This window comes from Alligator mississippiensis, chromosome 5 (assembly GCF_030867095.1).
Source record: "Alligator mississippiensis isolate rAllMis1 chromosome 5, rAllMis1, whole genome shotgun sequence".
NCBI lineage: Eukaryota > Metazoa > Chordata > Crocodylia > Alligatoridae > Alligator > Alligator mississippiensis.
The window spans coordinates 64,774,713-64,790,916 of record NC_081828.1 but is presented as its reverse complement, the minus strand read 5'-3'; the positions used below and the strand labels follow the sequence as shown (position 1 = coordinate 64,790,916).

The following is a 16,204-nucleotide window of genomic DNA, read 5'->3' as shown; positions in this document are numbered from 1 at the left end:
AAATTGGGGATTTCTTTTTTTTTATACAGAGAAAACCAGGATTCCTGGTTTATCACAGACCTTTTTCAACCTCCAGATTTTCTATTAGCCAATTCTCCTCTAACAGAAGGCAATATTAAGTAATTAATGTGCCTTTTCTACATTCCCTTATGTTTTGACAGGATTATTATGTGGTTATTTTGTGTCCAACTGAGATGGATGCTCAGGTCCGAAGGGTGCTGCAAATCCCAATGTGGTCCCAGAGGGTTATCTATCTGCAAGGTTCAGCACTGAAAGATCAAGACCTGTTGAGAGCTAAGTAGGCAGATTCTAAGTAATATATTTTTATTTTAATATTTTATGTGACTTGTTTCAACTTTCTCCTTAAATAAGTTATAGACATAATGAGTCAGATGAAAAAGGAATGTGGGCGTGTATTTTAAAAGGCTAACATGTACATCTAAAGCATACTGTTTTTGTTGTTGTTGTTGTTGTTGTTTTTCCCCTAAAGCAATCTATCTTTTTATTGGGCTAAGTTTTTCTCTATCTTTATTTTACATTTTTTTTTCTTTACTATAGCTAGATAGATATTGTTTATATATCTATATCTATATCTATATATCTATCTATATATGTGTGTGTATGTGTATATGTATATGTATATATATAAACAATTCAGAAATTTAAAAAAAAATGCTTTTGAAGCAAAAGCCCTGGAAAGGTATTGATTGGCTCCAGAATTTTCTTGAATGATGATGGCAGCATTTCTGTTGACCAAATGAGGTAATTTTATTACCTGGTATAGTGGAACCCCCATACTGTTAGCAGTTTGCTTTACCTACTCTACTAAGCTTTTGTACTCTCCTGCTTCAAAACATTATTTCTATAGCAAGTGTCTATAGATAATTCTATACCCAGACTTTTAAAGAATCTACTCCTCTCTTCCAGGAAGAACATACCCATCCAATATGTGACATACCCATCCAGTAGCATAATTAGGGGATGGGGAGCAGGATAGCAGCCCTGGATGCTGACTTTGAGAGTGCAAAAATGGCAGCCACTGCAACTACTACCACCCCAGCTGCCGCCACTGTTCTTTTGGCAAAAACTTCCTATGTATACCTCTGTACACATCTCTCAACCAAAACAGTGACCACCACAAAATAGATCCCATTCCTTAAACTTTTAGCATTGGTTGCCTCCAATTTGCAATCCTTTCTATTTATAGAACAATTTTATAAGTGCACTTAGCTTTTGTAGATATTTCCCATATGTTTAAAAGATGATAATGTAAAGGGGTTAAATTTGTTAGGGTTCTTGACATGGATCACATCCTCTCAATGATCTGTCTCTTAAAAAAATCCTGGATCCATTTAAAAGAAGAAAAATGAATGGTCTTTTCAGAATGAGTTTAATTATATATTTGTTTATATATGTATTTGCTACATGTAAGAGTTTCCAGTTTTAATTTCCTGCTGATCTTGATAAAAGATTGGTTGGATTTAGCTGGCATTAGTCCTACACATTGGGAGGTGAAAATAAATCAAAATGCTGTTCCTGAAAGGCAATTATATGAATTTAGCCTATAATAACCTAAAGCTAGTCAACTGAAGAATTGTACTTTATCCTAAAGAACATGTAATTGAATGTACCTGTCACAGAATAAATTTTAACGTATCCTAAGGGACTAAGCGTACTAGGAATTTAATAGAACATTTAATATGAAATATAACCCAATAACTAAGAGTTTGCTAGAGTTCAATTCTGTTTAATGAGAACATAGTGTGCTGAAAAGATAGCAGATGCATATTAAACCTTTCTATTAAATAACATGGAGGTTTCGGTTACAAGTAATAGAAAAAAGAACTTCATTATCAAACTTAATGTCCGATTATCAAAATGTATATACATATATATATCTTACATGCAAAAACTCTTTCAAATGAAGGTTGCTAAGGTTAGAAAGCCATACACTGAAAAACTTAAGAAATGCCAAGATCAAGGAAAGAACCAGGCTTTTAACATACATGTGACTTGTACCTAGCCAAATCTCAAAACTGCCACTTCATTCTCATTCTCCCTTACCAGTCAGACACCTTTGACACAATCGGCCATGTCCCTTTCTTGAAAGCTTTTCCTTTTGTGACTGATTCTCCTTCAAACTCTGTAATTATTCCTCCTTTAGAAGAGCTTGCTCATGGCCTCCCTTTGCATTCAAATTCCATAGCGCCCTGCCATTGGTTCTATTCTCTTTCCTTTCTGTACTTTATCTCCAGGTAATCACATCTACAGACTCAAATGCAAGCACCAGCTCTGTAATTCTACTTCTTTATTCCAGACCTACTGTTCAAACTAAAGTCTTGGTCAGACTCTTTAGTCTCTGCTTGTGGATGTCTAGCCATCAGCTCAAGCTCAATGTGGCTAAATCAGAATGCAATCCTCCTCCATAGCCCTTCGCAAGACCTCTTTTTAATCACTGTGGATAAAACCACCATTTCACCTGTGTCTCAGGCCCATGACCTGGGCATCATTGATTCTGACTAGTCTCTAGGTCCCCACTGTAGGCTTAGTCTTTCAGATTCTTTCCACATAACATCTCCAAGGGTGGAAACAGGCTTTGACTTTGTACCACCCCCCAAAAAATGTTTATAGCTGCAAAAAGCTAAAGAAAATAGATGCCCATACCCTTTGTTGCATCAGAATGCGGTTGCAACAAAATGTAGTAATAATTTGTGCCACTTTATTGTGGCAGATACCTGTTTGCTTTAAGGCAGGAGATCATGGGCAGGCATAAATGCATCATGCCTAAACTCTTCAGTTGCCCTGATCCTGCTCACCCCAAGACTTTCTGGGCAGGATGAGGCCCCTCAATCGCTAGGAATGCCTGCATAGCTTTCTCCACTTACAGAAATGTGACCCCAATTCCCCCTGTTTCTCCAGGGCTGCACCTTCATAAGCAGGGAAATCATGGTATCCCTGCTTACTGAAATACATCCCCAGGATCTCAGTGAATGCCTTGGTTAGCAGATAAAGTCTACAAGCTTTATCAAAAATAAAATATTCACTATTAAGACCCTTCATAGTTTATCTTCATCCTACCTACTCTCTGTTATTCAGTACTGAGAAATTAACTCTCACCTTTTAATAGCCCATTATGCCATCTAACTACATTAAATTTTTAAACAAGCACCTTTGTTCCCATGCTTGGAAGAAACTCCTTGTAAACCTGCTTCCTTCCTACCTTTTTCATGTCTTTGTGACAAGATATTTAGCAGAACTCACAGAATCATTGGAATCTGTCATGGCTGTGCTGTGAGCCTTTTTTCTATGGCTTTGAACTTACCCAGGATTGGGCTCCCCCTGAGCTGGCAATAAGGTGCAATATGATCTAATGAGTGATCCGCACAATCGCACCTCCTGCCATGCCACAAGTGCATGCCACTTCCTGCTGCCACCCCAGGAGGTAGCACAGTACAGCAGAGGGCAGTCCACAGTGTAGCCTATTGAATACAGTTTTTAATGGACCAAAATGCTGTGTTGTTCTAGTGTCTAATTCCATTAATATATTTATATTTTATATTTCAATGTCTATTGAATTATAATTCAGAATGTTAATCTGGAAAAATAATCTTTGTGACGTTCAAGTACATAGCAATGAAAAATAGAAATATATGAATGCAAAGCAATTAATTTGATATAGTCCATCTAATGCCTCACCTTCTTTAAAACCACTATTCATAAATACCTCAAATTTGTGCTGCAATTTATCAATATCAGTGAACAGATAACCTTCTTCTATTTTCTTGGATTCTAAATTATGATATTTGGGCCCCTTTGGTGGCCATTTATGCATGTATTTAATGTTATGCATACGAATAATGCCATTGAAGTCATGATGTGAAACTTATAATGTAATGCCACTACCCCAGTGCAGAGCTGTCCAATTCAGGGCCCACAACTGCCATGGGGCCTATGAGGGATTAATTTGAGTCCTGTCACAGGCTCCAACCAAGCTGTCACCCCTCCCATCACTGGCTGTAGTAGCAGCCAGGATCACTGGACTCCTCCTCCCTCTACTGGCTTCCACTTCCTAACCCCACCTCAGGAGATAGCAAAGCACAGGGAAGTTCACAGTACAGTGGGGGAAGTCCACTGTTGGAGAGCTGTGGCTGAAGCCAGGACACATGTGTGGTGCAGTGTGGAGGGTGCCCACATTGCATGCTGAATGGTCTGTGGCTCACAGTGGTTCAGCCTGAACAATGTGTAGCCCCTGCTGTGTGGCTCACAGGGCCTCCAGCCACTTAAAAGTTGGATGGCCCTGCCGTTGTGTCAAGTTGCAAAAAACAATGATGGGATAGCTTATATTAGTAAAATAAAAATCACATGAAGTACATACAGAAGCAGTGCCTCATTTTGCACTGATGTAATTGATGCAACTGATATAAACTTGACATTCAGGTTTACGAGAATCCCAGAATCCCAGATTAGTAAATATAACCCTGCATAATTCTGTTCTTGGTTTCACTTGTTTAACTCCAGTGATATGAATAGCAATACACAGGTCGAAAGGAGCAAACCTCAGCCTAGCATGTAATGTCGAAATCCATCATGTATTTCCGTGTAGCCGCTATATGGACAAACACAGCAACCACTGACTTTTAGAAAACATATGAACACAGGGAACCTAAAACTTTGGCCTAAGACATTTCTAAGTTTGACAGGACCAATGTTCTAAGTCCGTCTGACATCTTCTGGCAATCAGACTGACCCTGCTTTTCACTTCAGCATCCCACTGGCCACCCTGGTTTTGTTTGCAATGGTTTGGCCTTACATATTTATTGGGAGTCAGCCCTCAGTTCTCCCAGAATAACGCCTTGGGTGCCTCTCTCCATATTGTTATCATATGGACCATCTCAAGTCTGACCCAGTTAAGAACACTGCCTGGTGAGCCTCTACACAGCAGTCAATTGCTTATCTCCCATGATGAAAGCAGTGTTCTTGGCTTCTGTCTGGTTCCTCAGTTCCCCCGCGCAAGCTTGCCTCCAGGCTGTCAGCTGCACATAAATTGTCAGGCCTTACATTCGCCTCTCTCAGTTCTTAGGCTTTAATAAGCATCAACTCAATCCCCAGTCCTTAATAAGCTGCACTCAGGTCCCAGGTCTCATTGAGCCAACATTGGTCCGCAGGCCTTGTCAAGCCCACATCAGTTCCTTGGCATTGTCAAGTCCAGTTCAGCTAACTAGGGCTGTCAACTTTCCTATCTGTCTCCTGGGACTCTACATACCATGCATTCTACCCAAGTGCCCTCAATACCCTCCCTTCTCCCTTATCTATCCATCCAATTCCTTGCAGCAAGGCTTTTGAAGCCAGGAGTATTCCTTGTCCAAAATAAACAAAACACGTGAGCAGTTTCAAATAAACACTAAAAGCTCCTGAGGTGCCTTTTTCTTAAGCCTTACCCTCTATCTAGCTGGCTACATCTAGCTCCAGCCTTTCTGGGCCTATCCCAGTTCATTGTTCATGTAAAACAGCTTCTTTCTCTAGTAGTATCTGGGTCAGACTGCCTGTCTCCTCTCAGTTCTGGGCTTAAGTAGCCTCTTGCTCTACCCTTCTGGTTGCAAAAGTCCTGGCTTTAAAAGGCTCTCTCCATTTCCTCCCCCTCAAACTCACACTCATACTTTCTAGCCAGTAATGGAGTAAGGGTTCCTAGGCATAAACAGGGCTGGCCCACAATTTTTTGGGGCCCCCTGCAAGGTATAGTTTTGGGGCCCCCTGATGTATTGAAAAATCAAAATTGTGGTTAATTGCAGTATAAACTCACTGAAATAAATAGTCGGGGTTGGGCTGCACACATGTGGGCTCTGCTGCAGGGAGCGTGGGAGGGGGTAGCATGTGCTGAGGATGGCTGGGTTCCCTTCCCGGGACCGAGGCAGGAGCTCGGCTGGGAATGGGCTCCCTGCCTGCATTGAGTCCTTTAAACATGGCACAGGTAGCGGGGGGCAAGTGGGGCATGGCCCCTTGGCTGCGGGGTCCCCTGTGGCCATAGGATCTTCAGGATAGGATGGGCTAGCCTTGGGCATAAAGGTATCATGAACAGTTGCTATAAAAAGTCCATAGTAAGCATTTATGAAATGTGTACATTTGAATTGCTGCAATAGATCAGCATTTCTCAACCCCATGGTTGCAAAAAGCAGGTCACAAGAATATATGAAAGGGTCATGAACAAACTTTAAAAATGAATTCACTTTTAAAAGAGAAAAATGTGGGAAACCATGGGTTTTCCCTTGCAGGCTGGTAGAATTCCAGCCTGCAAGGGCCTGTTTTGGGCTCTCCGTGCCTCACACACATCCCACTCTACCACACACACCCATCCCTTGCCCCACACACTGAGGGGCTGGGGCCTGGTGGGGAGGCATGGGTCAGGAGTGAGGGGAACTGGGTTGGGACTGGCTATCAATGTTTATAAATGGGTCCTAGTACAAAAAATGTTGAGAACCAATGCCATAGATGACAGTAGCACATGTCTGAATATATATATATATATATATATATATATATATATATATATATATTGTTGTCTGATAGTTTTTGATTTTTCCATCTGCTTTTAGAATGGATGATGCCGAAGCCTGTTTCATTCTGAGTAGCCGGTGTGAGGTGGACAGGACAGCAGCTGTAAGTTCTTTAAAAATATCCATAAGAATGTGTGCACATACTGTTTGTGCTTACAGTATTGTTTACAGGAATAAGCATCCATTGCCATGCATCTCTCTAATGAATGATGGGGCTTATTCTGTCTAAACTAGAAGTCATGGCTTTCATTCTATTTACACACATACTCTACAAAATTTCCATTAATTTTCATAGACTCTAAATGCCATATATTTATGAAACAGGATGCAACAGCATGGTATATACAATATTACGTAACTTACTATTTCCTCAAGAGCTGATGCTGTAAGCACTATAATTAAGGTCAGATTTATACAAATGAAAAGAAACAAAAATATAGAAAAAAATAAAGCATTATTATATATACATTGTATGACGTTTTGTACTATATCAAACTCATCTTTATGCAGTGTAAAATATATTATTGCTATTTTAAACGTTTTTGTTTTTTTTTCCCCTTTGTATCTGAGTAGTATTACAAAGTTCAGTGAATATACTGGGCTCAGTTCACTGCCTCCAAGAGTACCTTTACTGAAGGTTCTGGGATTATCTGCAAATTGTTATCTCTAAACAAACAAACACACAAAGAAAAAATGCCGATTTTAAGAGTTACAGTCATCCAATCAGGGAAAAGAACTCATGATTCCACTAAAAGTGGAACATGGTTATTTTCCTAGGATTTTCTGAACATGTATTAATCAATTATTTTTCTGTCATTGCAATGGCAGAACATTGGCAGTTTGCTCATCCTCCCTACTTTTACCTTGGCATTGGTTCCTTTTCATTGCACTTTGTAGTTACGTGTGAGGGTTTGAAGTAGTAGTTCTTGGTATCTGTGGGTACATCTACATGTAAAATTAATGTGATGAAATAAACTCTGGCACATATTGCATAAGAGTTCATTGCTTCTGGGTGCTGCATTTATACATGTGCCTGGAACTGCAGCACATTGAGCTGGGTCAGAGTAGCTTCAGTTGGCAGGGGACTTGCTGAGTCAGCCTGCCAGCCTGGGGCTGCTCTGTCTTGCCTCAGCATGCTGCAGAGGGGTTGACTGGGCTACGAGGATGCACTGAGCCCTGCAGTGATGCACCCTCGTGCCCCATCCAACTCCATCAGTATCTACATGCAATGTTCCCTCTAAGGTGTAGCGATATATGAGCACCCCGCTTCAGTCCATGAGCACACCACTTTGGTCCGTGAGTACACTGCTTCAGTCCATTCCCGAATTGGTCCTGCTTCCCCCTTTAATATTTAATATTACACTGTGTACCAGATGCATTCTTTAATATTCATCTTAGTCTATTTATTATGTTGTTAGATGTTTTTTCTTTAAAGGCCCAATTCTGCTTTTAATTTGCATTGTTGTAAATAATAGAAGAAACTAGCTGTAATACCCACATGCTACCTTGTAATTATGTTGATGTGGCCAGGATTAAGACTTAATTAATACTTAAATACGGGCAAGCATTTGAGTTCTCTGCCTTCAGTTACCAAAGAGCTGACTTTGTCTCCAGTATCTCTGTTACATGAAGTGTGTGTACCTCCCTGTCATGTCTCTTGGACCCACATGCAGGCTGCACTCTACCTGCTCTCCACCTCCGTGCTTCACTGCAGCCTTTGAAAGCGGCGTGGCGCCATGTGCATCCCACCGCTGGGCAGATCAGGGAGCAAGGCACATAGCATCACTTTAAAAGGCTGCAGCAAGGCGTGGAGGCAGGGAGCAGGCAGAACGCGGAAGACCCATGGGGTTGCTGGGCTTTGGCGCAGGAGCTGTGGGATTTTGTGGCACAGGGATGAAAGCTAAGATTAGGGTGAAGCCGGCGGGGCGTGGGGAGAAGCTTGCCTGAAGGGGCTGGGGACCGGAGCAGTTCCCTGGAGCCAGTGGAACCCATGCGGTGCCCGGCTTGGTCCCTGCCCCTGCTTTGCCTTGGGGAGGAGCCTCTGCCTGCTTTTCACTGCAGGCACGGAGGAGGAAATGGCGGGGGCGATGATTGTCTACTGATCAGCAGCTCAGCCTCTCACTGGCTGCTCCAGCCAGGGCTGTGCTTTCCCTCCCCGCGGGAATGTCAGTGAGGAGCAAGGTAGAGCGGAGCAGCCCCCGCGCAGCCGAGTAGTAAGTGTCCCGCTCCAGCCCCGGTGCGCGACATTAAAAAGTTACTGCGCGACAACATTTTTTATTGTGTGTGGCCGCGCACTCGCGCAGTTTAGAGAGAACCTTGTCTACGTGTGCATTTCTGCACACTAAAGAACACCACCATAGGATAGTACATGTGGTTACAAGTACTAACCTACAGCAAAGTTAATTAGTTTACTGTACCCTAATCTGGCTGCACATGTAGATGGTTATGTTTTGCTGCTGAGCTAATTAAGTAGCTCTGCAGTAAATGTCTCTTATAGATGTGACCAGTTAGATTAATAATGGAGGGGACTAGATTTGATGGCAGAGGAACCCTGTCTTGTCTGTGTTTCTATAAAACAACTCAAATATCAAATACCCACTGTGAACTGCTCCAAAACTAGCTGCAGAAGTTATTTTTAGAAATGATTTGATAAATAATTTCAAACAACTAACACATTTGATAAAATGGTCAATTCCCAAATATAAAGAGAGGTAAGAGTATATAATTAATTAATTATTTTTAATGGAGAGTATATAATTAATGATTTATAATTTTTATGAATTATTTCCCTTAATTTGGTATCAGTTAGTAGTGATGGGAGGCTATTAATAGTTGATAATTTAAACAGATACAGTATTAAAAAATCCTGTGAGAAAATTAAAAGTATTTGCATGTGATCTAGATTTCAGTAGACTCAGAGTACTGTCCTACCCACAGACTACACGCAGCCAGTGAGTGATTAACTTTTTGGCCTATTGGCTCCTGCTTGGGCTGCCATACCTCCTCAAACTGCACTTTCTGTTGCTTCTGGGGTCTCTCTCCACTGCCTTCTGCTTCCTGCCCCTACCCCTGGGGCAGCTCAGCCCATGTAGCCTGGACAGCCAGGAACCATGGAGTCTGTGTAGGCCAGGGGTCCCATGGCCCATACAGCATTCAGCCCCAATCTGCTCAGAAATTGAACAGCCCTAGACTAATACATTTCCTTGCCATTTCCAAGAACCCAGGAAAAATCTAATAAGATCTAAGAAACTTGAGCCAGGCAGTAATATTTAAATCCCCTTAACCTACTGTTCTTATAACAGAATATAAAAGTGTTAATAGTTACACTATTAACACTTAGTTAATAGTGTTATAGAGGAACAGAAGAATGTAGAAAGCTTTAAGACTTGCTAAATCAGTATTTTGTGGAGTGAAAAAGAAAGTTTGCTTGGATTGTCAAACCATTCTTTCAGCTCTACAATCCCAGCTACTAGCCACTTAAGCAAATCCTTTTCAAGCAATTTTATCAGGGACCCAGCATTAAGGAACAGGAAATTACAAGTGGGGCATAGGCAGCAAGAGGAAAAGATGTTAACCAAACTGACATAAATGCTTCTTTAGTGGCTCATTTTAATAAAGGTATTTGCTGGCTAGCTTTTACTATTACATTTTACACATGTCTACATTTTAGATATTTAGACATGTTGCAAAAAAGTATAGTAACTCAAAGCAAAGAAAATATAAATCCTGATTTTCAGAGTGAAAATTGGAATTACACTGATATCGCTGAAAATCTGAACTTGTGCACCTACCAGCATATTCGTGGTTCTAAAACTAGCAGCAGCATCATGAATTCAATTCAGCTTTTAACAGCAAAAGGTACTGGATAGAAAACTAAATAAGTCTGGGCAATTTTCAAGTAGATCAGATATTCAGTATGTACTATGCTCTGTGACTCAGGTGCTGTAGTATCTACAAATATCTGGGTAGTCACGACTGTTTGTTAAGGAAGCTTCAATAAATGGCATATAAAATATACTAGTAACTAAGCTAAATTCAATTTTTTAACCACTAAATCTAAGGTCTAGAATAATTTGGCTAATTATCATTTTCTAACTACTTTGCAAATAGGGGGCCTGATTCCCCTGCATTCTTGCAACAGGTTTTGAATCTTTACCCTTTGATTAGTATTGCACATTCAAATTAACACTTACTGAGCATTTCTAATTAAAGCACCCGGAGTATCTTCTGGACAAGCTTCTCTGGAAAAGCACCAGCATCCCTGGATAAGCTTCAGTTAAAGTGCCCCCACTGCCATTTTTCAATGTGGGAACGCTGATACATGAGACACTGAAGTCTGCTGGAGTGCAGTAATTACCACGCTTCAGTAGACTAGATTAATCAATTAATCGATAGGTCTGATCTACTTGAAAATTGACCAAATGATGAATTGATTAATTGAGTCTGCTTGTGTATAGGCACCCACTAAGTGCAGTTAAAATTCAAGCAGGCACATGGTCAAGCACTTTAATATGTGTTAAATGCCCTTGTCATGTTGTAAGTTGTTTCCTGTCAGCTGAGGATTATCTCCTAATATGTGCTAACTTTAATAGGTCACTGCATTCCAATGATTTGGAACTGTTACAAGAAAATGTGTGACAAAACCCTTTATTATCAGCAGAGGCATCTGTATTCCAGTTGTATTCTTCAGGGGAAGGACAAATGGTGTTTGTATTGTTATTCTCCTCAAGGTTTCTACCAAGGAAGAACATCTTTAGACCATAGTCCAAACGAAGCTGTTGGGGGTGGGGGGGAGGGAGAGGAGAAGTGGGGAGGTGGCAACAGACATCATGATCCAGAACTTCAAATGGCCATCTAGACCCTTCATCCATTCCAGCTATCACTTCCTTCTTGAAATGCAGTAATCCAGAGACATTTTGGATTACTGCATTTCCCTTCAAGCAGACTTTTTCCTGAGGGGCCACTTTTCCCTGAAAGAAAATAAATAGAAATTAAGCTAGCACATTCAACACACATCTTCCAGGATTAATAACTGACAGCATTTATTTATGTATAGCCAGGACAGCTAGCATCCAAAAAGGCAAATGCTATTAAAGCAACACTCAAGTTACCTTTATTGGGTGACTAGCTATTTAACTAGTAATATGTGCTTATGAAAGAGGCTTTTTCCCTTTATGCCAAGCTATGACAAAGAAACCCAAGTCATGCTTCTATTTCCTGTTACTTTGAATATTATAATATTGTTGTAAAGATTTCCCCCGCCCCTATAACCAGTGCCTATGGGGAAGGGCCTTGTCGTGGCGGCACTGCTTATACCAACACTTCCCCTTCAGTGGTTGGGTGCTGAGTTGTGTGTTGCTCACACACAAGAGAACTGCCCTGACTCAATAATTCACTGCTGTACCTCACTCTTCCCTGCCTCTCAGAAAGTTCCCTGAACCAATGCTCACTTATTGAGGGATTTTTTTTTTTGTAATCTATAGTCTGAGGACTTGATTCTAGAATGATCTTCATCTTTTGTGAAAGTTTATGACTGTGCAAAATATTAGTAATATACTACCAGCCTGATATAGTGTGTTTTATAACAGTTTTGCCTTGTATAAACTTGATGAATTTCATACAGAGTGCAAGATTACAATTTCTTATTTTTTTTCTCCACTTAATATAGTTGGGTGGGACTGATACACTTTTACCTCATTTTTGTTAACTGAAATATCAGGAAAGCAAACAAGAAGATTGTTTGGAAGAATGACAAGTGGAAGGGGTTATAAAAGTGTGGTGGGTTATAAGAATAAGAATTAACCAACTGAGTATCAGCCTTCAGTTTGGAAATTCATATTCAAAGGATGCATTTTATGGATGAATGTTAAAAACATGATATTTGAGAAGGTTTGCACACGATCAGAGCCAGTTTCTTATGTTTTACCACTAGAACTGCTTTATCTTATGACTGGTGTTTTGCCAAAAAAAACCCTGCATTATTGAAACTGAAATGTTTCATGATAACATATTAGTTTCAATAAACTTCTGATGAAACTTTCTGGTTTCTTTCCAACTCATCTGTTGGACAACTCAGGACCCAAGAAATTCCATCTCCTGGAAATTAAGGGCAGATGCAAGCTTTAGTCAGATCAGAGGACCTGGATACATGACACATTTATACTAGTATAACTGGTATGCCGTCTTCTCGTTTAGCATTAAATCAATTTAACTTACTACACACAGGTAAAGAGCTATCACAGGCAAGTTCACACCCATGTGAGTTGAGTCAGTGCAGTTTCATATGTTAACTTTTTATCCAGGGGTAGCCATTTTTTCAAATGGGCTATTACTAGCTACCTTTTTAGCTATTAGCTGGCACTGTAATTGTTTCCACTGTAGCAGTTACTCCAGTAGAGCTGGTCCCTTGTCAGCGACAGGCACTTGGGTAATTTACATAAGTTTACAAAACAAATTTAAGTTAATAGATTCATACATGTTGTTTGGGTTGGAAGGGACCTTGGTAGATCATTGAGTCCAATCCCCTGCCCTGGGCAGGAAAGAGCGCTGGGGCCAGATGACCCCAGCCAGGTGCATGACTAGCCTCCTCTTAAAGACCCCCAAGGTAGGGGAGAGCACTACCTCCCTTGGAAGCCCATTCCAGATTTTAGCAACCCTTACAGTAAAGTTCTTCCTGATGTCTAATCTAAGTCTGTTCTCCATCAGTTTGTAGCTGTTGTTCCTAGTTACTATAAGGGGTGCCCTGGTAAACAGAGCATCTCCTATTCCTTGCTATCCCATCCCCCTTCCCCCACCCCTGCCGATGAATTTGTAGGCAGCCACAAGATCACCCCTCAGCCTTCTCTTGCAGAGGCTGAAGAGATCCAGGGTCCTCAATCTCTCCTCATAGGCCTTGTCGTACAGGCCCCTAGCCATACGAGTGGCCCTCCTCTAAACCCTCTTGAGGTTGTCCACATCCCTCTTGAATTGTGATGCCCAAAATTGGATAAAGTATTCCAACTGTGACCTAACCAATGCTACGTAAAGGGGAAGTATCACCTCCTTCGACCTGTTTGTCATGCACCTGCTAATACATGATAAATTGTGGTTAGCTTTACTGATCACTTTGTCACATTGATAACTCATGTTCATCTTGAAGTCAACAGTGACTCCAAGATCCCTTTCCATTGCTGTGCTGCTGAGAAGGTCCTCCCCCAGCCTATAAGCATACTGGTGATTCCTTCTTCCTAGGTGCAGCACCTTGCATTTGTCCTTATTGAACTGCATACTATTCTATTCCTCCCAGCTTTCCAGTCTGTCTTCAGATCCACCTGGATTCCTTCCTTAACTTCTGGTGTGTTAACTTTACCCCATAATTTGGTATCATCTGAGAATTTGGACAGAGTGCTTTCCACATCCAAGTTACTGATGAAGACATTGAACAGTACCAGTCCAAGGACTGAGCCTTGTGGGACTCCACTGCCCACATTTTTCCAACCCATCCACCACCACACTCTGAGTGTGACCCCTAAGCCAATTTTTCACCCACCTGACCATGTAATTATCTACATCACAGTTGCTCAGTTTCTCTATGAGAATATAATGAGATACTATATTGAAGGCCTTCTTAAAAAACAACTATATGATATCCACCTTGATTCCTGCGTCTAAACATTTTGTGACCTGGTCATAAAAAGAAACAAGGTTAGTCAGGCTGGATCTACCTACTATGTATCTGTGCTGGTTGCCCCTTAACATTGCTTTCCCTACTGGACTCCCACAAATGTGATCCTTAATAATTTTTTCAAAGGTTTTCCTGAGGATAAAGGTGAGACTAACCCATCTATAATTACCCAGATCCTCCTTTCTCTCCTTTTTGAAAATTGGGACCACATTGGCCCTTTTCCAGTCCTCCGGGACCTGACCTGAGCACCAAAAGTACTCAGACAGCTATGCTACTGGCTCTGCTATGACACAGGCCAATTTCTTCAGTACCCTTGGATGAAGATCATCCGGGCCTGCTGACTTAAGCACATTCAGTCCTTCCAAGTGTTTCTTCACTAAGTCGGTGCTAACAGTTGGTGGGCTGGTTTCCCCTTTATGCCTGTCTATGATCCAATTGGGAGATTTGTCCAGATCTGAGTTCAGGAATACAGAGGCAAAAAACACATTGAAGAGCTCAGCTTTGTCCCCCTCTATCTGTCACTAATTGCCCTAGTTTGTCTTGTAGGGGGCCTAGGCTACATTAGTGGTAGTGTATTGTGTATCCAGCACTTCAGTTCTCATCTCAGCAGTTGGGAACCTTTGTTGGCATTGGGGTTTTCAGAGTTTCCAGATTACTTGACACAGAGCTAGGAGTCTGGGATCTTGAGTGCCCAGGCTCCAAGGTTCATGGCTTAGCAAAGTATTTGTGTTACTCCTAATCTAGTGAACGGTACTAGAACTTGAAACAACAAGAAAGTTGAAAAGCTGGCATCTTCAAAAGGAGCTACACTGCTCTCCATGCCTACAAGCAAAGTAGGAGTCCCTCATTAGACATTTTTTCAGCTGAGACATGCTGTTTTTTTAGACCACTTATAAACAGGAGAAAGAGTATCTTTCAAAGAATGACTTTGTAATTCTGGAGTAGCTGTTTCTTGTGTATAAAATTTATCTGTGGTAATCATATCTATCATATCTATCATATCTGTTAAAATGGGGTATGTGGCTAATTTCTTTGCTGGAATTTGAGAGAATAAATAAGTGAAATAAACTTGAGTGAAGAAAACCAGTTTTGAATGCAGAAGTTACCCTACACTGCCAACAAGTCAACTATGTAGGGAAAAAAAAGAAAAATGTAATAGCAAGTCATATTGGTGATATGAAGAGAAGTTGCTTTGGTAATGCACTGATGTTACCTTGTGAAATATTCCTATCTAGAAATTTTATAAATATTTAGGAGGGTCAATTCCTGTAGATCCAGGAACATTATAAAGAGAGCATTAAGAAAAGGAGCTACAGAATATTTTGTGGGAACACATGTTCATCATATGTTAAAATTGCAAACACTCTAAATGGTTATCAATCTTAACTTTTAAGAGTTTCCTCCTTTAATAAGAATCTTCTAAAAATATTTTATATCTAGAGTAGCTCAGTTATGTTTTCTTCACACAGTTTTTATTAAATATATGTCAAATGTGTGTTTTGTTTTTAATAAACATTACTTATTACAGTTCTTGACAGGTAACTTTAAGCTACTAAGCGGAAATACTTTTGAAAGAATAACTAAAATGTGAAGAAAAGGTTGGACTAATATTTGAAAGAAAACAGAAAAATTGTATTTATAACTTTGGAGAAAAGCAAGATAGATAGATAGATAGATACTGATTGGTACACTCCTAGTTTATCAGTGAAAAAGGTTACCTTATCTTACTCATGAGAATAATACTGATGCATTAAAACTCTATTTTTTATTAAACCAAAGCTATACATTTTGCTTAATTATATTAAACAGAGGAAATAATACTGATATCTGATGTATCATAATAATTTCAAATCCCTCTAGGGCTTGAGGAAAAAGATTTTATCAAAGTTGCAAAGAACAGTGGAGAAGTGTACACAATACCTGCAGAGGAAACCTGAAGGCTATGTAATCCCCTTTGGTGGTTGCCTTGTTCCTCTACAAAAAGTTTAGC

The 16,204-nt window shown here is 40.5% G+C and overlaps 1 protein-coding gene across 4 annotated transcripts in view; it reads left to right on the top strand.

The window, feature by feature from the left end:
- The window catches only part of KCNT2 (potassium sodium-activated channel subfamily T member 2), a 369,322-nt gene that overhangs the window by 218,479 nt on the left and 134,639 nt on the right, over nt 1-16,204 (top strand). For all 4 annotated transcript variants that reach the window (XM_059728413.1, XM_059728415.1, XM_014610366.3 and 1 more), the window contains exons 12-13: nt 162-298; nt 6,591-6,654. In XM_059728413.1, the coding sequence (XP_059584396.1) occupies nt 162-298; nt 6,591-6,654 (201 nt within the window). The remainder of the gene's footprint in view (nt 1-161; nt 299-6,590; nt 6,655-16,204) is intronic.